Source organism: Xenopus tropicalis, chromosome 3 (genome assembly GCF_000004195.4).
Source record: "Xenopus tropicalis strain Nigerian chromosome 3, UCB_Xtro_10.0, whole genome shotgun sequence".
NCBI classification, from domain to species: domain Eukaryota; kingdom Metazoa; phylum Chordata; class Amphibia; order Anura; family Pipidae; genus Xenopus; species Xenopus tropicalis.
The window spans coordinates 34,293,328-34,319,970 of NC_030679.2; the positions used below are offsets into that span (position 1 = coordinate 34,293,328).

A 26,643-nucleotide genomic window follows, 5' to 3' on the forward strand; every position below is an offset into this window, starting at 1 on the left:
GGCAGCATAGGGCAGGCAGAGTACTACCTGTGTGTGCTATACTCTGTCTGCCCTATGCTGCCTGTGCTTGCACCATAATGTTTTAGTAGACTTTAGTAGATGGACCCCTTATGCAGAAATCCCCAGGTCCTATACAGTCTGGATAACAGGTCCCATATATGAACAAATATTTATTTGTTTAAACAGGACTTTATGGTAAAATGGGTTTGCTATTTTTGGAGCTTCCTTTAATGTTTTATATAATAGATAATCCCTTTACTGCAAATTTCAAGTCTAAAACCAACAGTAGAATCCATGTTTAGTGATTTGCAATATATCCTTTTTTTCTAGCTGACAAAAGACACCTACAGCTATAGGAAAATTATAATCTGATATTAATCTAATATCTGCCTAGGGTAAAAATAACATCTTATTGCAAGTATGAAAAGTCACTTTTGGATATATAGTCTCCATTCCTGCTAATGTACTTGCTAATAGTACAAGCAAGTGTTTGACACAGTTGACCAACTTTACGATAAATAACAATGCAGTGAGGGACATTTTTAACTGACTCCTGCATTTAATTAGGGTGATGGAACAATCTATATGCCTTTAAAGTGTAAAGAAAGTCAACTGACAACTTAAATTAGACGTTTGTCTCTTTAAACTTAAACAGCTTCAAAAATGGAGCTTCTAACCTTTTTAAATTACAATCCAAGGACTAAGGAATGAATCAATTCATTTCTTTGAACAGCCATTTAAGAAACCTATTTCAGTTTCCTCAAAGGCATCTACCTGCTCTTTGTCCAGCTTCAAATAGGAGAAGAAATGACTAGATGTACTGCCCTATGGTTTTGTAGCTATTTGTACAACTATTCTGCAATGGCGTCAGGTTTAATGCAAAAGATTTGGGGGTCTCATACTTTTTTTTTAATCAAAGCAAAACTGAAAAGTAAAGTTTGGATTCCACTTTATCCCCTTCACTTCCAGAGAAAACCCATGCCAATTCTGAAAATCATTTTATTCAAGACCAATGAATTCATGCCTTTTCTCCAGTTAAAAAAGCATTTACAATCTTCCGAGTTACAGCTATTACAGAACTACACTCCCCAGTCTGGAGGGGTTGTTAGAAGTAGTTTCTCTGCAACAGCTTAGGTTAGCTATTGTGCTACAATGAATCCGTGATATGCAGCTCATTTAGAAGAGAAATTCTTGAATGGGAAGGAAACAAACTGTAAATCAGGACCATCCAATTTTTACCTATGATGGTAATTTCCAACTTTTGTGATTTATGATATCTAGCCTCAATCAAATCGTTTGGTAAGGGAGGTCATCACTGCCCCATAAAGAGGTCAATAAACTACGGCTGCAGTCAGGAATAGAGATGGCAGCCAATGGAAGTCCATGTACAGTATGGACAGTTTAAGGACTGAATTCATGGAAATGATTTACTGTTCTCTGAATATATCACCCAGGACAATTTTTTATGAGCAAAAATACATATTTAGCAGCTTTGAAGCAGAGAAATGTTTTTGTTAAATAGCAAAAAAAGTTTGCATTATAAGAATTTGCTTTGTATGTTTTCTAATACTTTTCACTGAAGAAAATGTTTAAATAAAAATAATGACTCTTTTGGCATAACTGCATCTGTGTGTTTAAAATTTTGCTACATATAAGGAGAAAATTAAGAATGAAAGGCGTGTTTTTTTCTATGAAAACACACATATACATACATACATAGATAGATTGAAAAGCTAGTATTTCATTTTGACAGATAAAACTGCAAAATAACTGGTCTGAAACAATGCAAATAGAAATAGCTTGAATAACAAGCTGACTTTAGGAACCACGTTCATTTCTGGAGAACAAGCCAACCCGAACTTGCCCTGCCAAGAAATGTCCACATCAAAACTAATCACAAGATACAAATTCATGCTTATATTTTGTTAAACTTTTTTTAAAAAAAATGTAGCTGCTAATAGTTTTAGCCATAAAAATGCATTAACTTGTGCAATGGTAAGGAAAAAAGGTGGAAAAATAAAATACATAAACATTTATCAACCTGTCTCAAGTGTTATGCATGTAATTGTATACAATTTTTCTTAGATTTAACATGTCACCTTTCTAGCCCAAATGTATTACCATGCATACAGCCAACTGGATCCTGTCTTTATTGAGTGATGTTGTTCATCAACTGTTCAAGTGGAGAAGTGGAATAAAATAAAATGAAAAAAAGGAAAGGAGAACAAATCTCATCGTTATGTTAACGGGGCGGTTTCTATTAATAAACCTTTAAAAAATGCTTGTAAGCATATTTTCACTAACTCACGGGTAAGTGCATGTGCTACATGTTATACACTGTTTTTTTGGTTTTGGATGTTTTATTAATTAAGCTATTTAAGGGCCTTTTTTGCTTGTGATATCTGCTGTACATAATAAGGCAATCAAATTATACTTTTGTATTTGTGAGATTGTTATTGAACTAAAACTGCCTTCAGTTGCAGCCAACTTCTGGCTTAGAGAGGCTACTGGTAATTGTGGTACATCAACAATAAAAGGACTAAGGCTTCTGGCACAAAGCTTAAACAATTCTGTTGTTTTAGTACTTTTATAGGAAAAATATACTCCCAAAATAAATACTTAACCAACAGATTTTATGTTAAAGGAGAAGGAAAGGAAAAGTCACTTGGGGGTGCCAACATGTTAGGCTCCCCCAAGTGACTTGAATCGCCTACCCCTGTTCAGAGAGAACAGCACCAGCCCAGGGTAGCTGTTGCGCTTCCTCCTTCCTGTATCGCTGCGTCCCCATGCGCAGTAGAGTGAATAGTGGAACTTTAACAGAGAAGTCGGCTTTTCACTCTACCGTGCATGCGCCTATTGTGTAGTCGATGCGAAACGAAGCCGGAAGGAGGAAGTGCATCGCTTCAGGTACCCCAGGCTGGTGCTGTTTTCTCCTAACAGGGGCACCAGCTCGGAGTACAAGGTAAGCGATTGAAGTCACTTAGGGGAGATCACATGAAAAGAAATAATGCAGCTCTAACTGTAACTGGAAGTAGTATGGAAGCAAAAGGCAGAACTCTGTCCATTAATTGGCTGATGGGGCCTAGCAGTATGTGTGCCTTGGCTTGTTTGTGTGCAAGGAGAAGGAAAGGCTAAGTCACTTGGGGGTGCTAAAACATTAGGCACCCCCAAGCGACTTTAATCGCTTACCTTGTACCCCGGGCTGGTGCCCCTGTTAAGAAAGAACCGCACCAGCCTGGAGTACCTGCAGCGATGCGCTTCCTTCTTCTGCGTTGGCACGCTTGCACATAAGAGTGAAAAGCCGAACTTTAACAACAAAGTTGGCTTTTCACTCTAATGCGCATGAGCCGGCCCAGGGACTTGTCGACTTGCCGGAAGACGAAACGCGGAAGGAGGAAACGCATCGCTACAGGTACCCCGGGCTTGTGCAATTTTCTCCTAACAGGGGTACCAGCCCGGGGTAAAAGGTATGCGATTAAAGTCACTTGGGGGTGCCTAACATTTTGACACCCCCAAGTGACTTAGCCTTTCCTTCTCCTTTAAAATGGCAATTTTCTATTTAGGAGTACCCAATTTTCACAATCTAGGTCAAACTCAAATAATTTCACAGACAAGTGTCTGGGAGTTTAAAACATTTAACTGAAATTGTAAATATACCTTGTGTTAAGGCAGGAGACAAATATCAACAACGCCATTTTGTCATGTCTAAAGAAATCTATGTCTGTGTTGGGTTGATCCTATAAGCCTCATATTATGTGTGCTTAAGAAATACAAGGTAATAATGGGGAAAAATAAGCACAATGTGTGAATGTTGAAAAACAAATTATGAAAATATATTGAAAAACATTTTAAAAACATCTAACATAGATTTTTGTTGTTTTTTTTTACCTTCAGAATAAAGATCCAGATGGCACGGTGTTTTCGGATATCTGCTATTTGTTTGGCTTCCTAATTTTGTGACCCCACCACTTTCAGAATAACAGCATTTTGAATTTGGACTTTCTTTCCCTAAAATTACAAGAAAACAAATAATGAATACATTACATTACGCTGCATATTTTCTAATGATCTATTTTCTTTATAGGCTTTATCATAAAAAGGTGCATTATAAAGTAGGCAAACCTAAAACAATTCTAATATTATACAAAATACTAAATCCCTCATGGTTTTACCAAATCTTCTCCATTAATTAAATGGGAAAGGGATTAATGTGCATTTTTCAGCAGTCAACAAGGGAAAACTCCTTAATAAACTTAGAAAAGGCTTCTGGAAATCTCAAAATTATAGAAAACATTAGGAAACTACATTATAGATGGTACCTAGCTCCTATAAGACTAACAAAATATATAATAAAGACTTAAACTTTTGTTTATCTGTGGCCACCCAGGAATATCACTACACATACTGTAAGGCGGTATTTCCCTATTCTAAATATTGGTAGCAAGCCTTCCAAGTCATATGAAATGTTTCAAGAATCAAACGGAACCCCAATCCATCTTCATCTTCATATGAGGAAACTGCCATATTGCTGTTCCACAGCAAATTGCAAACGTCTTTTATAACCTAGCTGTATTTAGACAAGCCTTGGCAGGGAACTGGAAAATGGCTAAAATTTAGAAGGTAAACAAATTATCTCTGAGATCTGATCCCATGGAAACTTTGAAAAGCAATTTGCTATGGCTCAAGGATGATCACATAAAATCAGAGAAACGTGGAGACACTGACGATTCTATATCAAAGACCCCTCCAGGTAAGAGCATAATACCAGGAATCTTTTATAGAGGGGAAACATCTTAAGATGCTAATTTTCACTATAGTCTATTGTATTTTTATGTTGCCCTTTTGTATTTTTCTATGTATTGTTCTATCTTGCTATCCCTACATCTTAATTACACTGCTCCCTCTATTCATTTCACCTTAAAGCATTATTTCTGTATTCAAGAAATTCGAATATTATGCATCAGTGGACATTTCTAACATCAACAACTTTCTTCCTCTGGTTAGGGGGCCCATTACAAATTATTCAAAACTCCCCAAAACATACCCTATAACCCATAACATCTATCTATAGATAAAAAGTTTTTAGGATCGGCACCTAGCCCCACAATTCTGGAACATTTATAATTTACACTGTACTGGAAGGCTCTGCATACCAGGGTAATGTTATATTCCAAGTAGTGATGAGTGAATTTTTCGCCAGGGATGGATTCACAGCAAATTTCCGCATTTCGCCATTGGCGAATTGTTTTGCGAAACTTCCCTGAAAATTCACTGCGGAAAAATTTGTTGCGCAGATTTTTTTTTTTTGTTGTTGCGCGTCAAATTGGGCGTGGTCGAGTCAAAATAGACGCGGGCGGCAAAAATAGACGTGCACGACAAAAAAAGATGAGGGCGCCAAAAAAAACAATGCGTTTCGCAAATTTTTCGCCATTTCGCAAATTTTCTTGCTGTTTCACAAATTTTATGGCAAAGCCAAACGGGACAGATTTGCTCATCACTAATTACAAGTAAAAGTCAACAGTTTTGAAATTATTACATTATTGTACAGTACTGTAAAAAAGCTAATCCCTAAGCCACAATAAAGCCTCAATTGTACACATTAATCATTATCATATGATATCTTACATTAAAAGAAAGAACTAGTAACATTTAGGAAAATAATTTGAATTTGTGGCCATATCTGCTATGGGTAAAAGAAAAGTAAAATGTACCATCATTCCTTGCACAAAATAGAAAGGAAAATGGAAATCTGTACATATTATACATATATAAATCATAATGAATAAAAGCATATCAATATGAAATCAATATGAAGTGCATAGCAACACCTAACTCCAATTAAACAGCCAATTAAGCACATATGTCACCATATGTCACATTTGGCAACAGGTGTTGATACACTTCACTAGGAATTAATTATATGGTATGTAATGTGACAGAACATTGATGCAATTTAGAGATACACATGATAGTTCCATTTCAGAAATTACATTGCAAGAGAGATTAAAGGTGAGTCTCTCTGAAACATCAGACTTGCAGTATAACAAATTAATATTGTACAAGAATCTAGTTAACTAATTTAAACTCAGATATTGCTATTTTAAAACATTCCTATGAAACTTAATAAATAAAAGTGGCTTTCTGGTCTTCTAAATACTGCCGCATATTACTGTATCTGGCATGCCTATATACATTTTAATTAGAACGGCTTTTCTTACAACAAAGTTGGCCATGACAGAGTGACATTGTAAAATTGTAGACAGAAATATATACCTATTGGCCTCCAAAAAAACCCAAAAAAACAATTAGCCATTATCTACAAGATGTCCCTATAATGCCTGCAACTGTGTGGAAAACATAAGCTTCCATTTTGGTCAAGTTCTAAGACCATAGATTAATATATAAATAATCCTAGAACTTAATTGATACATTGACTACTTTGTTTTAATGCTAACAAGAACTAGGTGTGCAGCATTTACCGCAGTGTGTGTTTGTATAGTACATACATACATACATACATACATACATACACACACCCAATGCAGTTTTATGCAGATAGTGCCTGTGTTTTATTCACAGCTGGGTTGTCAACAGCATAGTAGAGTTTTTTAGGCAACATAAGCAGTTAACAGAAGGTAAAGTTAATTTTAACAACACCAAAACAGGCTGGTTCATTGACTAACTGTATACCTTCATTACTAGCTTTTGCAAGCCTCAGCTACTCTGAATGTTATTTAACACTATTAACAATATAAAAATGTATGCACAAGTTTTTCCATCAGTCTTTTTCAAGCCATTAAGCCAAAACTAACTTAATGGGTTGAACACATCAGTGTTACAAACCTTCTCTGCTGTGTCTCATACAACATTTCAGGACAAACATAACTGCCCTATAGGGCCTTACAAAATTAGTGTGCCAGAAAAAAAAATTATATATAAAATCTAGAGGGAGAGACAGAGAGATGCTGTATATATTTCAACAAGGCAAGTCTCATTTTCCAAAATCAACAAAGAAACAAAATGGTAGAGGTTGTGAAGCTAGTTTCTTAGACTGTCCAGGCTACATCCCCTTTCCTAAAATCTTGCATCTGGCACAGAGATGTAGAATGCTACATAACAGCAAAATGTATTTACATATATCTGGCTCCAGTATTTCAGTGTAGACATTATAATATAGTGGGGTTTGTTCCATTTTGACTTATACAAGTGTATGATATTTTATTATATTAATTTAATTATTATATTATTTATAATTATTTATTTATATTATCACCTATAGCATATTGAATTTGTGGCTTTGTACCTACCTACCTTTAACTCCTTCTCCTCATTTGCTCTCCTGCATGTTCTGACTTGGCCCTTGCTTGTCCCTCTTACTTTACTGTTCTGCCCTGCAAGTGATTTCGTGAAGAATGGTATTTTGATTACTGCATCTCTTCCTGTGAGGATTGTGGGCCTTAATCAACAAGGTTATGAAAAATGCTAATTCACACGCTAAAAGGTATTTGTGAAACCTTGAAAGTTTCAGCTTGACATTTTTCCTTATTACTGCAATGCTGCATACAGAAAATCATTTATATTCTTTAAAAGCTATTTAGGAAATTACAACAAAAAGCTCTGCTATGTGCCGACTAATACACTATAGATTTACAAAATCAGGGATACGTCCAGGAGTAGATGGAGTAATTTATGTATATTTTCTGTCCTGCACATTATAGTAAAAATGTATTTCAATATATATATATTGTATATATATTGACATCTTATACAGATAAACCTATTTAAAAATTTTCTAAGAGCACTTGCCAAACTGCATATCTCTCTTTTGTTGTAACAAGTCACATTATAGAAATTACAGACCAATGCATTGTAGAAAAACAGTATGTTGCTTTGGGCAAATCCACATCTACAGGGCAGATGTGTCAAAGAACCATGGCATGTTGCATCAACACCTGAAAAGAGAGAAAATGACTAATTGCATCATTTCCAGTTCTTTGAATTCATGTTTTGACACTTTCTTAGATTCTGCCATCTCTTCTAGGGAAACTGGAAAATGTGATACTGCATGCCATATAGTTTTTCCATATGTAATAATCTGTTGACTTTCCAACAGATGGACAGCTCTGAGCTGTATTGAATCTTAAGGGATTAGAGAGTAGGTGACAAGTTTTACTGAACTGATATTGCACTGTACAAGGAGTAGGAATTAAAACAAAGTTAACCTAAATAGAAATTTAAATTGTAATCAATTGTCAACATTTGTGTTGAACAACCCCTTTATAAATTTGACAGATGGTAGTATTTAAAGAGTGCAATGCATTTATGTGTGTAACATATATTTATTTGTTTCTTTATATATTTGACTGCATTGTATGGTAGTAGGAAGTGTGTCCTTCTCCAGTAAGGGTAACTCTAGATATTGACTGGGTCTGTTAGAGTTTGAGTTTCCATAGTCCATAATAGGGAGGGTATTCCAAGTGAACTCCACTTGCAGAACAACCTGAGTTAGTAAGTTGATGAAGAACCCAAGGTAGAAAGAACTATGATCTAGCATCTACAATCGCTTGCTCTAGGAGAGTTGGGCATAGCCTCATTAGTTGATCATTCGGAGTTTTCACTAAAGAGAGCAGAAGGGTTAATATCTTAGGCATTACCGGCCAATGTAGGGCCTAAAGCTCTGGGATAGAGAGATACCAAGATCATTACTGTGGAGTCTTGCACTCTCAGACTGGACACATGTAAGTAAATATTATAGTTTGCTGTAATTACTACCATTAGTGATGAGCAACATTTTTTGCAGGCATTGATTTGCTGTGAAATTCTGCATTTCGCCAGTGGCAAAAATTTGCTGTGGAAAAAATTTGAGGTAGAGTCTAAGAAATCAAGTCCGCGGCTGCATCAAAAAAAGTTGCGGTGGGGTCAAAAAAAGTCACACGTGTCAAAAAAGTCATGCAGTAGCCAAGTTGTGTGAATTTTTCTGCAAAGCGAAACAGGACAGATCCGCTCATCAATAACTATCATGCTTGTGGCTATCAGTGAAGTGACTGTAGGAATATAATGTAGAAAATAATATGTGTGTACCATCCTAAAGTAACATCTGTGAAATATATTGAGGGAATCTCTTGATGAAAAAAGCTATTAAATTTTAGCAACAAAGCAGTTAAGAACCACTGACGCCATAGTGAAATAGTTGCATATAGGCTATGCTCTACTGGAAGACATAGCATTACAGTAGCAAAGATTGCTTACAAATCTGACTAGTCTGCTCATTTGTAGTGATAGGCGCAAATTATTTCTCTAACAAAACATCAAGTGCTCCTCACCCATTGAACCACAGAAACATGTTTGCTGACACCAGTAATTGTCTGCCTGTAAGAAATCTCTGTGTTGGCAGGGGTGGGATATTATACAAACGTTTATAGCAAGAGACGTACATAGCCAAAACCAACACACACGTACAAAATCCCAAACTCATTTCTAAAAGCAGAACTTCTCATGAGAACGATACCTGTATCAAGCCTCATTAAGTATAAGCCAGATACCTTATTCCAGGTAGGAGAGGATTGAAACTGTACGGATTATTGACTATGTTATGATGACTATAACTGATAATTAACATCCATTAATGTGAATGCGTGTTATCTTTCGCTTTAGGCTGTGGTGCTTTGATGTGGAACTCATCTCTAAGCTCTGAAAGTATTAACTCTCTAATTCACAAAACCATGATTTAAAATACAGAAATCCACACATAGACTTGAAATTAGAGTAACTGCAATTAAGGTTACTTCAATGGAAAATACATTAAAATGTTTTTTGCCTACGGCATTCTCTCTGTTCATCTTTAAATTGATATTATACTACCATGTACTAGCCTGACATATAGGGGCAGATTAATAATCCAGTGTATTTATCAAATAATGAACTACCCCAACCTTCACACATTGATAAATACACTCTCATAGAAATAAATAGAAAGTTGGTGAATTTTCTAATCTACACAGGATACCTCCACTGATAAAGCAGTGGGACCGATAGGTCTTGAGTTGGTTTTGTAAACCCATAAACCAGAAGCCTGTGAGATGATATATATATATATCTTTATGTGTAATAGTAGAGCTGCCATACTGATTACCTTGGGTAAAACAGACTTGTCAAACCACAACAGTGGAGCACATACTGTATGGTGCTATAGTTTGTTTTATAAATCAAAAGATAATGCTTCCAAAAGGACAGATATTGTTTATTTCTTGGTCCTTTATCTGTGATTGACAGTTTATTTATTTATTTTCCGGGCACATAGCTGCTATTCAAAGCAACCTTTGCCTGTTTCTGACTAACACCAGTAATATGCATTACATACCCTGAAGGTAGCAATACTCGGTTCCATTATATGCCAAAATAGTATTAATAATGCATGAGGTACATTTTCCTTTGGAATAATACAGTCACAGATTGTCTCTAACCTTTTAACCTTGGGATTAACCTATTTACTCTTAATCAAAAGGATTTTTATTGTAACGGGACTCCCCAGGTTAACCCTGTTGCTTCTAAAGCTGATTTGAAAAGTGGTCCTAGGCCTGCAGGCCTTAGACATCAAAGGAATTCATATAATGAACTGGAAGTAACACTTTTCACAAAATGATGTGGCATAGCCCTAAAGCTACCTCCACACAGCTTTAATTACATTTAGTTTGGCCACACACTGATGGTCAAATTGTACTATGAGATGCTTCTTCAAGTATTAATTTAATATACTATGAGATCCTACTCCAAGGACAGATGGGGTTGATTACTATCAAAAATTTCCACTTTAAATTAGCAAACAAAAGGAATTCTGGGAGTGAATTCCAAACTCTTAAAAAAATCCCATTTACATGGGTTTATCCTATAGGCTACAGCTCACCCCCAAGAAGGGCGAAACCGGTCTGTAGTTGGGAATCTGATCAGCTATTGTCCTGGCTTCAGCTTCAAACCCAGTGGGTGAGCTGTAGCCTATAGGATAAACCCATGTAAATGGGATTTTTTTAAGAGTTTGGAATTCACTCCCAGAATTCCTTTTGTTTTCTTTTGTCTGTATGAGGCAGTCTCCTCAACCTAATTTATCACTTTAAATTAGCAAATGCAATGTGATTTATGTAGTTTACCGTAGATATGGATCTAGTGAGTGCCCATCACTACAGCAGTTTGAGCCTCTTAGAAGAGGTTTGGTGTTCCCCCTCGTAATGATTGTGCTGCTGAATGCAGGCAGCACTGTATTCACTAGGTGTCTGCACTCTGTTTTGGAGTACAGAGACCTGTTTTTTTTCTTGTGTAGGGCAGGGTGCAAATGCAAAAACATGGTGGATTTCTCCTGGTTTTAAGCTTTGCCCTGCCCTGTAACTGTAAGGGTGAAGACACCAGGCTAGTAGCAGCTACTTTTTCAAACTCCAGAAAATCCCCTCCCATAGACAATACTGAGAATTGCCTCTGCTAAAACACATGTAGAGACAATTATCAGTAAATGATCAGCATTGTCTATTTTAGTAGCCACAACAAGTAGCTGCTACTAGTAGCCCTGTGTGTCTTCACCCTTATTCATCAAGCAGTCTGAATCTGCACTCAGGGCTTTATTGGATTAGTATTTTAGCAGAGTAACAAAGGGACTAACCATAATGTTACACACACACACAAGCTACTTATCTGACAAATTAGTTGGAAATTGAACCTAAAATGAATCCTACTTTGCTTTTATACATTTAAAACAGATTTTGTTTTCAGTCATCCTATTATTTTATCATCCTATTCAGTTAAATAGTGCACAAAGAATATTGTTAAAGGTAACAGCTCCTGATTAAAACAAGCATAAATATGTAAAATAGCGAAAACAAATAATATACACATTGTGCGGGGTTTTATTAAATTCTTTTTCAAAAGAACACATCTAAAATACAAAAAGGTAACAATGATATTCTGAATCGATGAGTATGTATAATTTACAAAGAAAATCCCATTTACTCAATATTGTGTTGGTCTTTAAAATGCTGGCAATTGTATGAATATTGCAGTATATGGATTCACATCCTGTGCATTGCTAAAAAATGGTATGATAACCAGTGAGAATAAGATTGTGTGCAGTTTCAGTAAATATGGCATATATTATATACAGAAGAAAGGATCCAGTACAGGTATCTGTTATACGGAAACCCGTTACCCAGAACGTCCCAATTTTTTAGTCAACTTAAAGGTGCTTTAATAATATTTAGCCTTTTTATCCTGTACATAGGTCTTCTCTATGTACAGGTATAGGACCCATTATCCAGAATGCTCACGACCAAGGCTATTCCGTTTAAGGGGTCTTTCCGTAATTCGAATCTCCATACCTTAAGTCTACTAAAAAATCAATAAAACATTAATTAAACCCAATAGGATTGTTTTGCCCCCAATAAGGATTAATTATATCTTAGTTGGTTACAAGGTACTGTTTTATTATTACAGAAAAAAAGGAAATCAATTTTAAAATCTGAATTATTTGATTAAAATGGAGTCTATGGGAGAAGGGCTTTCCGTAATTCGGAGCTTTCTGGATAACAGGTTTCCGGATAACAGATCCCATAAGTATGGAGGCAAACAAATAATTAGTGACAAGCAATTTTTTTCATCAGACATGGATTTGCGACAAATTTCCACATTTTGCCATTGGCGGATTTTTTCACAAAAATAGGAAAAAATCTGTCCCACAACAAAAAAATGCTGCGCGGCAAAAAAATTGTCACGCACGTCAAAATGTTTTGGCACGCGTAAAAAAATGTTGCGCGCTGAATTTTTTTGTGGAAATTTTTTGCACTCATTTCCATTTTTTCTCCGTTTTACGAATTTTTTCCATTTCGCAAATTTTTTGGTAAAGCGAAACAGGACAGCTTCGCTCATCACTACAATTCTATAAACCCGTTATCCAGGAAGGCCATCTCTCGTAGACTCCATTTTGAAATCATTTCCTAAAATATAATTAATCCTTATTGGATGCAAAACAATCTTATTGTTTTTTTTTTTAATGTTTAAATGATTTTTAGTAGACTTAAAGAATGAAGATCCAAACTATGGAAGATCCCTTATCCCCAGGTCCCAGGTGTTCTGGTTATCAGATCCCATACCGTAATAACAAAACAGTTACTTTACTTATATTCTATGCAGCAAATGAACCCGGATACCTATATTTGGTCTACAGTTTTCATGGTTTTTAAATAAATTCCTCTCCATTCTCTGTTCCTCCAACCTGGAATGAAATGATGATAGTGGCACTTCAATTAATTTTTAGTTTATTTATTTGTTTGTTTATTTATTTATTTATGAACATCCCATTAGCCAATATGTCATTTAGCACTGTGATCTGTTCAAAGTGATATGTTGTATATAGCTCTAATTATAATATCTGTTTGTATGGGAAGCAGTGCCCAGCAGCCAATGTTAAATGCTTCGCTACCCGTATGTGTCAGACTCTCTTTTTCCGCTATTGCTCTTCCCTTTAAGTGTCCAGCGACACATTTTCTCAGTAGCTGAAATGTTTCTATTATTATAGCTTATGGAGGTTCCAGCAGGGATACCGCAGAGATTACATTCAACAGGACAAGTAAGTACTTCAAATGAGAATCTCCCAGGCCACATAACCTTTATGTGTCAGCATTGATTACCCATCACAGAGCATATTTCATCTTTTATATTTTAGGGGTAAAAGAAACAATGTGCAAAGGAAACATGTGTGTGTTTGATGGTTTCCTCAGACTGTTGGAAAAACATGTATTAAAATCATTACAAACCCAAAGAGCACATTACTCCCTCGCTAAAAGCAGTCAAGGAAAGTGCTAGCATGGTTTCTCTCACGTAAGGTCTAATCAACTGACATTCTCACCATTATCTCCTTATTTTGAGACATAAAGAAAGTGATTGCACTACAAGCACAACATTGTGAATAAACGTTCACGTAAATATAGTGGCGTGACAGATTTTCTGTTGTTTTTGCTTTCCTGTGGATTGTCTTGTTTGGGTACTCAATGCCTGTAAAGAAGAGCAATACAAAGGGAGGTCCAGCAAGGAAATCTGAGGCACTTACATGATATTTTACAGGCTATATTACCACAAGCTAGTCACTATTTTGCTCCAGCCCTCTACATTTTGGTAATTTTGTCTCTATATGCAGTCTTTGACTTTAAACCAAGCTTAATGTTTATGATTTAAAGATCTCTGCTTGAACTAGAAATCAACATTATATAGAAAAAAAAACAACGATAACATAATAGCATTACCAGAATCGGGAACCATTTTGTCAATATTTAAATGTGTTTATTTATTTTGCAAGCATGTTCAGAAAGGCCAGACTTATTTTACCACTCAGTAGACTTTTTCCCTTTGCCTCTAAAGAGAACTAATTTCCTTATTAGTGATGGGCGAAAAAATTTGGCAGGTATGGATTTGCCCCGAATTTCTGCGTTTCACCATTGGCAAATTTTTTTGCGAAATGGGTGACAAAGTTCGCCCTGCTAAAATAATTGTTGCACAAGTCAAAAGAATGATCGGGCGTTAATAGAATTACCACGCACTTCAAAAAGAATTGTCATGCGCGTCATTTTTTTTACATTTCCGCTGCTTTGCAAATTTTTTCACTGTTTCACAAATCTTTTGAAAGATTTGCTAATTTTTCATCAAGGCGAAATGGGACAGATTTGCTCATCACTATTCCTTATTGTATATGTGATTAGTTTCAATAGTTGCAGGGAATATCTGGGATGGGACACAAGTAAAGTACCCTGGGATGGTGCATTTTTTGTTGAAGTGTTGTCCTGGAGTATAAGGCAAGTTACTAGAACCACTGGGGTGGGATTCATCTAACGATGTTGATTAATAATGATTTCTGGTTCAACCATGTTACAATCATTAAAATACAGCTTAATTTAGAATTGTTGGTGACCAAACATTAGGCACCCCCACTATCTTTCTTTCTCTTTTACAACAGTTACTAGGATTTTGTACCAAAGATGGAGTCTTAATGTATTTAGACAGATGAATGCTGGTTCATTTTTTAATAAAGGTGCAATGGGCAAGATGTAAAGTGCTAAAACATAAATACCATGTATTACCCCTGATACCCCTTGCTTTCCCACATTTGCCCCACTTCTGTCAGGTGTAAATCTTTCAGCAAATTTTCTAAATGTGGTGTATCTGGTATAGGCACTCTTTTATGTAGAGAATTAACACCCAAGGGGGAACTCTGTTGTATTTGAAATATTGCCATTTTACAACTCTCTTATCCATGTTACAACAATTTTTGCACTTTCTCTGCAGTAAATTAACATTATATTTTTATAAATAAGCTCCAGAGGAACAGCTTTGCTCAAAGATGGGTCAATAATTCACAGTTATTTAATTGGCTTGTGTTGTCTAAATAAGGTTGTTGTTAAGATACAGTTCCTTTGAAAGGGCTTGAGATGCATATAATGTGGATATTACTGCAATTGCTTTTGGCACAGGTAATTAGCACATATGATGGCTAGGTTTAGACAGGTATATTGCACACAGTAATTAACTGACACATTTATGTTGCTATTAGAGATGTAGCGAACTGTTCGCCGGTGAACTAATTCGCGCGAACATCGGGTGTTCGCGAACGCGGAAATTAGCGAACTTTTGGCGATGTTCGCCACTTTGGGTTCGCCGCGTTTTTTTTTGCGCCGCGTTTTTTCGCCTCGGTTTTTTCAGCCCCGTTTTTTCGTTTCGGGTTTTTCGCCTTTGCGTATACATAGGAATAGCTTGCGGTTTTTTTTGGCGTTTTTTTTTTTGGTGTTTTTTTTTTGTGTTTTTTTAACAAAGTATTTTTCAGAGAAATTTTTGCTTGATCCCCCTCCTGCATGCCACTGTCCAGGTCGTGGCACCCTTTAAACAACTTTAAAATCAGTTTTCTGGCCAGAAATGGCTTTTCTAGGTTTTAAAGTTCGCCTTCCCATTGAAGTCTATGGGGTTCGCAAAGTTCGCGAATATTCGCAAGTTTTGCCGAAAGTCCGCAAACGGGTCCGCGAACATTTTTGTCGATGTTCGCTACATCCCTAGTTGCTATGTTTAAGAAAGGTTGCTAATTATTTGTCCTAAACTTCTACTAAATAATGCAATATATTTTTCGGTCTACAAAACTCATGAAACGCACCCAAGTCTAGGTGGTGCAAAACTCACTTTTACCTCCCTCACTCAGACATCCAGTGGTTTACTATTCATTTATAGTATGACTAAAGCTAAAGTACCCAAATGACTATACTGGACGGATAAAATAAGGGAAAGATGCTAGTCACAACCAAATGTTGTAAGATCACTTAATAGCCATTATATAGATGAAAAGGACCAAACAAACTAAACTAAGAATCCTGTTTATAGAAACATTGAATTATAATGCACATGGCTTTGGAACACTTCCATAAAATTAGAGTGACCATTTTCATTAACATTTCTCTCAAGATCAGGGAATCACATTCAGAAAGAAGAGGAACAAGCAAAACCAGACAGTGTGTGAAATCATCTGTTCCATTAAGACCGCAAAAGGAGTGGAGGGAAAGCAGAATTAGCATTGACCAGCCAGATAATGAAAACTTGGAAAGTTTCACTGTGTACGTAATGGATGATTGATGAACATTAATGACCATTAAGTTTCTATTTATTATGGTAAGTTGAATAAAGGAATTGGCTGCAAATGATTTCCCAGAAAATTAAGCAATCAAGGAGCTATTAAGGAGGGATTTATTGTACTTAATATAAAATGACTTTTTCCCCAATGGTTCCTCTACATAATCTATGTCTTGCGCGACGGTCGCCTGTCTGAGCAAATCCCAAGTTACACAATATAAGATGCAATCACCATTCTCATTCTTGCAATCAAGTTAAATCTACTTAACACAGCCAAATGATGGGACACAAACCGTATAAAGGACTTACTGCAGTAACCTTCAGGTAAAGGTTGAGGAACAACCTTTAGAAAAAGAAAAATCTAATAGTCTTCTCTAGTAAATATAATATATAACCATAACATTGTAAGTTTTATATTACTAAATGCAATGTTTATCACCCTTTGCTACACAACCACATTGCAATAAGATGATTTATGAAAAAAACTAAATAATTAATAGGCTAAAAATTAAACTGTCAATGGACAATTCTCTATTGATAGTCAAGCTACCAGCCAGAGATGTACTAGCACACCACAATGTAAATGAGCCATCATTAAAGGAAGGAAGTGGTTTCCTATTGGGCAGTAGAGTGAGATCCAGGATCAAACCAACACAAAGGGCCCTATTTACTAAACAATTTTGAGTTAGATTTGTATTTTTTCTAAATTATAGAACAGCTCAGAATGTAAGTGAAAATTTCGGTAAAATTCCACATGTTTTTTGTGGTTTTTGGTGAATTTCATCAAAAAAATTGTATTTTTCACAAAGAATACAAACATTTCGGAATTCATTTACGCTTTGGTTACACTTTCATCTGGACTATAATTTTGCCAGGTTTAATCTGTCGAGTGCCATTGAGTCCTATGGAAGGCTTCAAAAGCCAGCAGTGGCAGGCTTCAAAGCCAGAACTGTTTTCGTGGCATTTACGAACTTTATGGTTAAAAATTGTTTTGGAATGCAATTGCAATATTTTCGTAGGAACGATAAAAACATTGTCGAGACATTTTAGAACTACAGAAATTATCATGGTTACTTCGAATTTATACCGTATTGAGTTTCAAGGCCAGAAAAATAAACACATTTTAGTAAATGAAGTCCACACATTTTAGTAAATGTGCCCCTTAGTAAATTCTAATTGGTAGTCTAAAACTGCTTTTTATTTTTGCCTAATGTGTTTGATCTCCTTCCTCTCCATCTACATTACCCCTGGCAAGTACAATGGCTATCTGATTCTGGCATGGTTTTAAAAAATAATTGCTCTCCATACTACCTGATAAAGAGGATGTCCAGTAAATTCAGTAATATAGTTGATTGGGTAGGGGGTATAAAAATACTTAATGTATTAACCTTATTTTTAACATTTACTTAAACCACACAGATATTTAGGAATGGAAGATTGACATTGCAATCCCAATACCATCAAATTTGTCATTTATATTACAATTTATTCCTGAAATCATTTTTATTATAGTGTTGGCAAAAGATGCAGTGGTATGAAGAAAAATATGGAGGTGACATTGATCAATGTTCTTTAGAAGAGTGCATTATTTATCTGTGCCACCGCTAGCACATGCAGATTGGCAATGTCTATCATTGTAGCATAACCTGTTATAACCTCTGTTTGTTCAGAGTAATCTTTTGGACATATGCAGAAAATTGCCAATTTGTCTGAAAAATAGAAGGACTAAGGGTATGTGTCTTTTGCCTATGTGACGGCAAGCCTCAAGTGACACAAATGAAATCTCTGTATGTGCTTCAGCTGAAAAACATTTGATCTCAACAATCAGGTGTCATCAACAGAAATGCTAGAGATTTGAGGCCATAAAATATTTCTTTCGGTTTGATCAAGGAAAAACAGAGCTGCTAGTTATCATCTAATAGGTGAAAAGAAATCATTAAGGCACTTCAGACTGGAAAGTTTGATAAATGCCAGCCTAGGTATGTACAGCAACAGAGACAAAGCCTCATTACCTATATACCTATTCGTAAATAATTGCTATATTATATCATAATGACAGGTGCCTTGCTAACAGCATAATGTTAACAGAGTGATGCCTATTACAGCTGAAATGCCTTTGTTAAACTGACTGCAGATGCGATGGTTCTCTCCTAGATGTCCCAGGCAGGTTCTGAGGGCATCTATGCTCATTCTAATTTTTATCCAGTGGTAACAGGCAACAACATAATGATGCCAGTGACAGTATACAGTATGACAACTAACAATGAGAAAATTAAGATTTGAATCAGCTTCCTTTTACAGGTATGGGATAATTAGATTTGACATAGTGTGTTTATAAAAACAATCATTTCTTCATTACTCTTTGTGAAATAAGCAGTGTCTGGTGTCTGATGCTAACTAAGCAAACATAAACCATTTGTTCATGGTTTATATTATACAGTAAGTACAAACATTTTTTAAGCAGCTTGAGACATGGAGTTCCATGTTTTGGAAAGACCCCTTATCTGGAGTTTTCAGGTTCCCAGAATTTTGCATAACAGACTCCTTGATCTGAGGGTTACTACCTACCAACAGGAATTGCAGCCCTTAGTGGTACTGATACCCAATTTAAGGTACAAATAAATACATGCCGCTGGAATGCTCCAAGCCAGAGCAAGGGAAAAAAATAATAATAATGTAGTAATTCTTAACACACATGCAACCCAAAATGTGTGTGTGAACAACAACAACCTCCAAGCTTAAAACATTCCAGAGACATATATTTGTTTGGACTTTGGAGTTGATGAGACTTTGATCTGTCCTGGAGTGGGAAAACACTTTATTTGCGACATTATTTTGTTTGATGTACAGTATGTTAGATATCCTGTGGCTGTTATTATTTTTTGTTGGGTATGAATAGATCAGTAGATCTGGAAATATTTTACAAATGACTACCAGTTTCACTGTAAATTACACACAAGAACTTTTGCCTGTGCTACCAGAAATCCATATTATAGGTTGTCCGAAGCACTTTGAAAACACAGAAACTTTATTGATACACACCATACATTTAACTAAGACAAATACATACATTGAGTAAAGGGTGTGGCTGTAATGTGCCAAATGTTTCCGTTAAGTTGGCTATAGTGTCCCTGAATCTAAGCTTGCATTTGCCAACCATTCCTTGTGTGCTCCTTGATGACCACAAGCTTGATCTGCAATGAGATTTTGCAGCCTGCCATTATACTGGATAACATACACCGCAACAATATGCACATGCCACATTCGCACAGCAGCAAATTATTTGCAACTCTAACTTCTGTTATTTTGGGCAACTTTTTCCCTTTAGATCTACCCTGCAGAAGAACTTTTGGTATTGCATTCATTAAATCACTTCCTTGGTTAGAAATGAGCTCTAATTACAGATTTCTCTGCATGAACTTTATATCTTTCTCACAAGCTTCTCTGTTTTCTTCTCTCTCCTATGTCTTCTTACTAATGAGTTTATAAATCTAACACTTTCCTCCTATAAAAAATGGCAACTCAGTATCCTCTTTCCAAACTTTTTAGCTGCCATACCTGTGTTTTTATCTTTGAAGTGTTTTATTTATTTTTATTTTTTTTGATACTATCCTTTTTTTCCCTTCCAACATTAGATTTTGCTGCATCACCATTTATCAGGAATCAGCATATTTTTGCTGTAGAATGATCTCATTTAATGTTACATAGAAGCCTTTCATCGAGCAAGCATTATTAAAACTATGAATATACTTGCCAAACTTAATGCTGAACATTTGCATTAAAGTGTCTGTTTGGTTGTTACCTTGGGGTGATTTAAGTGATGTTCTCGTGGAGGGTATAAAAAATGCATCAGTTTCTTACAATCACATCCTCCTATTTACATTTTTTCCTACACATAAAATAAGAATCCGCCTGTGGAAAAAAGAAACGGAATCTAGCACAATGCTGACCTCGATTCATTGAAATGGCGGGTAACAATTGCCGTTAGGTAATAAGATAAGTCTAGAAAAGGTATTTATTTTAACAACTTTTCTCTTATCAAAGTTTTTTTGGACGATTTGTTGTGCCAAATGTATCACCTGAGGTTAAGGAAAGCTCTCTCTCCCTCTTTCTCTGCAGACCAAATACAGCAACCTTACCTAAAGCAAACTCTACGTCCAATCTACAAGCTTGGCTTTTGTTTTCAGACATGAAATGTTCATAAATTGATATGCTGTTTATGCTACTCTATTCCTTTCTTTTTTTTTCTCTGTGCATTAAAAATAAATTATATTTGTTTAATGCTCTTAGTAGGGCACAAACACTAAAATACAGGGATCACATATACAGATATAAATAATAGATATAAATAAAGTGCAGTTTTTTTCAGAATTATCTCAATTCAGTATCAAGGATCTTGGGACCACTGTACAAGATAGAATATATTCAGTTATTAAATATATTCAAATATTATACAGGTATGGGATCTGTTGTCTGGGAACCTGTTATCCAGAAAGCTCCTAATTACAGAAAGGCCATCTCCCATAAACTCCATTATAAGCAAATAATTCTCATTTTAAGTACTTTGCATTTGATCCCAGCTAAGGTATAATGGACCCTTATTGGAGGCAAACAATCCTACTGGGTTTAATTAATGTTCAAATTATTATTTTTTTTGTAGATTTAAGTGGTGACCCAAGAGAGATCCCATATCCGGAAAAACCCAGGTCCTGATCATTCTGAATAACAAGTCCCAAACCTGTATTCCATTAAAATACCCTTTAGATATAAAAGCAGAATGATTTTTTTTTTGTCAGAACCACATGTATAATTGCTATTCTATGTGAAATATAAGGTAAAAGAATGTGGCCTTGTTTGGGCAGTTCACATCTAGTTTAGTTGCTAAGAAGCAAATGGTATAGGCAACAGATCTATTATCTAGAAACACAATATGCAGAATGCTCTGAAATATCAGGAGGCCATTTTCCATAAATTTTTGTTTCAGCACACAATCCTTATTTTTAAACTGATTTGATTTTTTGCTATTACAGGTATCGGACCCCATATCCGGAATTAAACAGTACCTTGTCCTTGATCCCGACTAAGATATAATTAATCCATAGTTGAGCCAAAGCAATCCTATTGGGTTTAATTACTGTTTAAATAATTTTAGTAGCAGACATAAGCTAGGAGATCCGAACTACAGAAAGACACCTTATCCGGAAAACCCCAGGTCCCAATATACAGGATAACAGGTCCCATACCTAGTTACATTGGGTTGAAAAAAGACCATGAAGTTCAACCCTTCCATGTAAACCCAGCACACACAAACCTATACTTACCAATATATACACTAACACAGTATATATACAAAACATCAATACTAACTGTAGATATTAGTATCACAATAGCCTTGGATACTATGCTTGTTCAAGAACTCATCCAGGCCCCTCTTAAAGGCATTAACAGAATCTGCCATTACCACATCACTAGGAAGGGCATTCCCCAACCTCACAGCCCTCACCGTGAAAAACCACCTACACTGCTTCAAATTAAAGTTCTGCTCCTCTAATCTAAAGAGGGGGCCTCTGGTGCGCTGATTGTTTTAATGGGAAAAAAGAACACCCCCTATCTGCCTACAATCCCCTCTAATGTACTTGTACAATCATGTCCCTCGCAAGCGCCTTTTTTTACTACCATGTGACCCATTAACCCCATCTCAGCTGCATAATATCAAAAGTCCCAAGCAGCCATCTCACCAATCAATTATATGTGAAATGACAGCAGTCTTTACAATTCATAATCTGTAAAAAATGTAACAATAAATACAAAGTATCACACTAAAAAAGCAACTACACAAAGTATCCAACAGAGAACACAGTTACAAAATCTATAAAAAAAAACATCTCTAGCTAAAACTCTCATTTAAACCTTGAGGAGAAAGAGAATCCAATATCAGCGTTTAACTGTTTAGGTGCTGGAGTGTGGAGAGGGAAGGCACGCTGCTGCAAACTAACTGTGACATGCACATACACCTTGTAAGTAGGATCTGAGCGTGTGCAGCCATTTATTATAAGTATTGCAACGAGGATTGATTTTTTCTATAAGCGCACCTTTGTAGGATTTGTACTGAGTTTAAGTGGAGGAGTGGATCCACATTTTGCTGGTGCTGCTGGACTATTTTATTTTATTATTATAGCGCAGTGTAATATTAACCTGCACAAGGATAATAATATGAAGTACAAAAGCAAAATTTAGGGTTGCGGCCTACCAGTTCTGAAAGTGACTGCTAATAGAGATGTAGCGAACATTGCCGAAAATGTTCGCGACTTGCTCACGCGAAAAAATAACGCCAAAAAAAAAACCGCAAGCTATTCCTATGTATATGCATAGGCGATAAAACGCGGTGGAAAAACGCGGCGGAAAAACCAAGGCGAAAAAACGCGGCACCAAAAAAAACCGCGGCGAACCTTAAGTGGCGAACATCGGCAAAAGTCCGCGAATTTTTGCGAACACCCGATGTTCGCGCGAATTAGTTCGCCGGCGAACAGTTCGCTACATCTCTAACTGCTAACAGTGCTCTTACCTGGTTTTTATGTATTTACCATGTATGTATGATAAAGCTGCAAATACAAGAATTATGCTATGTTAGACAACAATTGAAAGAAAACTTGTTTTGTACTTGACTAAACAACAAAACATTAGTGTCATTTGAATTTATAACATATTTATTTATGCTTGTGTGTGACCTTCAGTTATTTGGGTGAGTCTGAAAGTAATAATTCATATTTGCAAATAGTTAGTGAAGCCCCATACAAGCTGGGCTTATATTGCTGAAACGGATTTCAACCATATATTTAAAGACTTTAGGAGTAGATAAGGATGGCCAAGTTCTGTGATGTTATAATGCTCTTGCCTGGCTTTAAAGTCACTGCTATGCTATGATGTCACAATGCCCTTGACTGGTTTCCGTAGAGACCAGTTTGAACTTGTCACTGGTTAACAGTTTCTCTTATCATTCTTTGGAGAAGGAGTGTAGAAGAAACACCAATTCTTTTTCAAAGAATACAAAGGTATGTTGAGATTCTATGTATAAGGAAAGGGTGGGAACAAGCTAGTAAATATGGTTAGTGGTTTCCAGTTGTTCCTTGGACTTCTATATTAAGACCTAAAATATTTGATAATTTCTAGAAAAAGAGTGCACAGAGGACAGTAGTGTAGTTTGCTAAATCTTTATAACAGGCCTATTTACTTTCGGTACCAATTATAAAATTATATATTTCTGTGTGCATATGTGTGAGGTTCAGGTCTTTGTGTTACCTTTTGAATAGTTCAATTTCAAAAGCAAATAATTACACATAATGAATAAAACCCCAAAATTCAATTCAATAATAGCTAATAGCTCAGACATTTTGGTTGGACAGCAAGTAGTAGATGAGGAGGGCAAAGTTCTGTGATGTAGCAATCCTCTTGCTATGATCACAATGCCCTGGACTGGTTTCTATGGATACCAGATACCAGGTTTAATTAAGGCAATCATCATTGCTTAACACTTTCTTCTAGCATTCCTTGGAGAAGGATTGCAGAAGAAACTCCAATACTTTTTCGAAAAAATACAAAGGTATGTTGCAAATCCATGTAAATGAGAGGCTGTGACCAACCTAGTAAATATGGTTAGTGGTTCCGGTCATTCCTTGGACTGCTCCTATCTTAAAGGGAGTGCACTCAAAGGAACTGATGTAATCTTACTCAAATACTTCTGCAATTTAAATGTATTTTCTAATGGTTTTTGAGATATTTGCAGTTTAGACTGCTAATGCCAGGCTTTTGGCGTAATTATGAGCAACCCTAAAGGTTAAATGAACCGTAATGGGTGTCTAGTCTTTCCTTTGACTAATTTTAAGACCTTTTGAGGGGTTCACGGCAAGAAGTAGTCATAGCTAAAATAAACAGGTCTTTTGAGTTTATCTGCCTTGTGTACTAATTTAAGAAATATATCTTAGCTTTGTGTATCTCTTTAAAGTTTAGGGGGCACATTTACTAATCAACGAACGTCCGAAAGCGTCCGAATGCGTTTTTTTCGTAATGATCTGTATTTTGCGTTTTTTTCGTAAATTGATGCGACTTTTTCGTAGCCGTCGTGCCGAGTATGAAAGTTTCGGATTCATTCAAGCTTCAGTATCGTGACTTTCCTTGGGCCAGGTTGGAGCTGCAGAGTGCCATTGAGCCCTATGGGAGACTTTCCTTGGGCCAGGTTGGAGCTGCAGAGTGCCATTGAGTCCTATGGGAGACTTTCCTTGGGCCGGGTTGGAGCTGCAGAGTGCCATTGAGTCCTATAGGAGACTTTCCTTGGGCCGGGTTGGAGCTGCAGAGTGCCATTGAGCCCTATGGGAGACTTTCCTTGGGCCGGGTTGGAGCTGCAGAGTGCCATTGAGTCCTATGGGAGACTTTCCTTGGGCCGGGTTGGAGCTGCAGAGTGCCATTGAGCCCTATGGGAGACTTTCCTTGGGCCGGGTTGGAGCTGCAGAGTGCCATTGAGCCCTAGGGGAGACTTTCCTTGGGCCAGGTTGGAGCTGCAGAGTGCCATTGAGCCCTATGGGAGACTTTCCTTGGGCCAGGTTGGAGCTGCAGAGTGCCATTGAGTCCTATGGGAGGCTTCCAAAATCATGCAAAGTCTGAAAAGTTTGCCCGCCGTTTACGAGCGCTCAATACGAAAAAGTCGCGACAATATACGAGCAAGTCGTAACGGCTATGAAAAAGTTGCGACAATTTACGAAAAAGTTGCAACGGCGACGAAAAAATCGCAAAAAATACAAAAAAGTCGCAAAATGTTCATTTCCAATCCGAATTTTTCCTATTCGGATTCGTGGATTAGTAAATGTGCCCCTAGGTGTTTGGTTATAGTATTGATACTGCTGATATTTCTGTTAATATTGTAGTTCTGATTTTTTTGCAGTATTACATCATGACTAATTCAAACAATAAACCAAATATTCCTACTAAAAAAATTTACCTGAATTGGAAGCGGCAGCAGAAAATTGGAGCTGGTCTACAAAATTTGACTAACACCTGTTACATGAACTCAGTGTTACAGTGTTTAACTTATACTGCGCCACTTACTAATTATCTTGAAACCGAGGAGCACAATTTAACATGTAAGTATAGCACCATTTATACTTATTATACTGTGTGTTTTATTACTGGTAGGTGTCAGTCAGCAATAGTTAAAAACGTACTGGGGCTTATTTACTGCCTAGGAGCACATATGCCCAATGTTAATTAATAAGCCGCACAGAGACCTGTACTAACAGCTAATAATAGTTTAAATGTTACTAGGAGGCACACCCAAGCAGGATATAACATTTACCACTTTTCTTTTAGGCACCCGTAATAAATTTTGCTTGATGTGCCTTATGAAAAAACATGTATCTGCGGTACTGGACATCAGAAATGAAGTTGTTGCTCCAAAAGCTTTTGTTTCTAACCTAAAGAGTGAGTAGATTTCCGTGTCTTAATCATATATGATAGAACAATGTTAAGCATTGTAGCTTACAAAATACTGTAGTACAGTTGGATAAATGCTTATATATGGTGCAAAACTACTTTATTTTATTGTGATTAAAATAGTCTAATGAAATAAAAAAACAAGAGCTGGGCTCCTATAATATAGCAACTACTGTATCTTAATACATTTCCCTCATAGCCAGTATATTCAGCCTATAACAGAGTAGTAAAACAAAGGGTTAACGATTGCTGGATGGAATTCCAGTTTGCAATCAAGTTTTATGTAATATTAAAGAGTTACTGCAAAATAGACAGCCCTATAATTTATTTACCAATATTTTTAGGGATTGTGAGCCACTTCAATAAGGGTACCCAAGAGGATGCCCAAGAATTTCTCCTGTATGTATTAGAAGGGATGCAAAGCTCATGCAGGTAAGACCAGTTTACTGGAAATACTGGTTCAATAGACTGGTAAGTCTATATGAAATGAATAATATTTATTCATTTGTTTATTTTCCT

General features: G+C 36.3%; 1 protein-coding gene across 2 annotated transcripts in view; it reads right to left on the minus strand.

Annotated features, from left to right (window-relative positions):
- Positions 1-26,643, minus strand: part of tenm2 (teneurin transmembrane protein 2) — a 712,086-nt gene that overhangs the window by 540,248 nt on the left and 145,195 nt on the right. For both annotated transcript variants that reach the window (XM_031898791.1, XM_012959675.3), the window contains exon 2: positions 3,889-4,008. In XM_031898791.1, the coding sequence (XP_031754651.1) occupies positions 3,889-4,008 (120 nt within the window). The remainder of the gene's footprint in view (positions 1-3,888; positions 4,009-26,643) is intronic.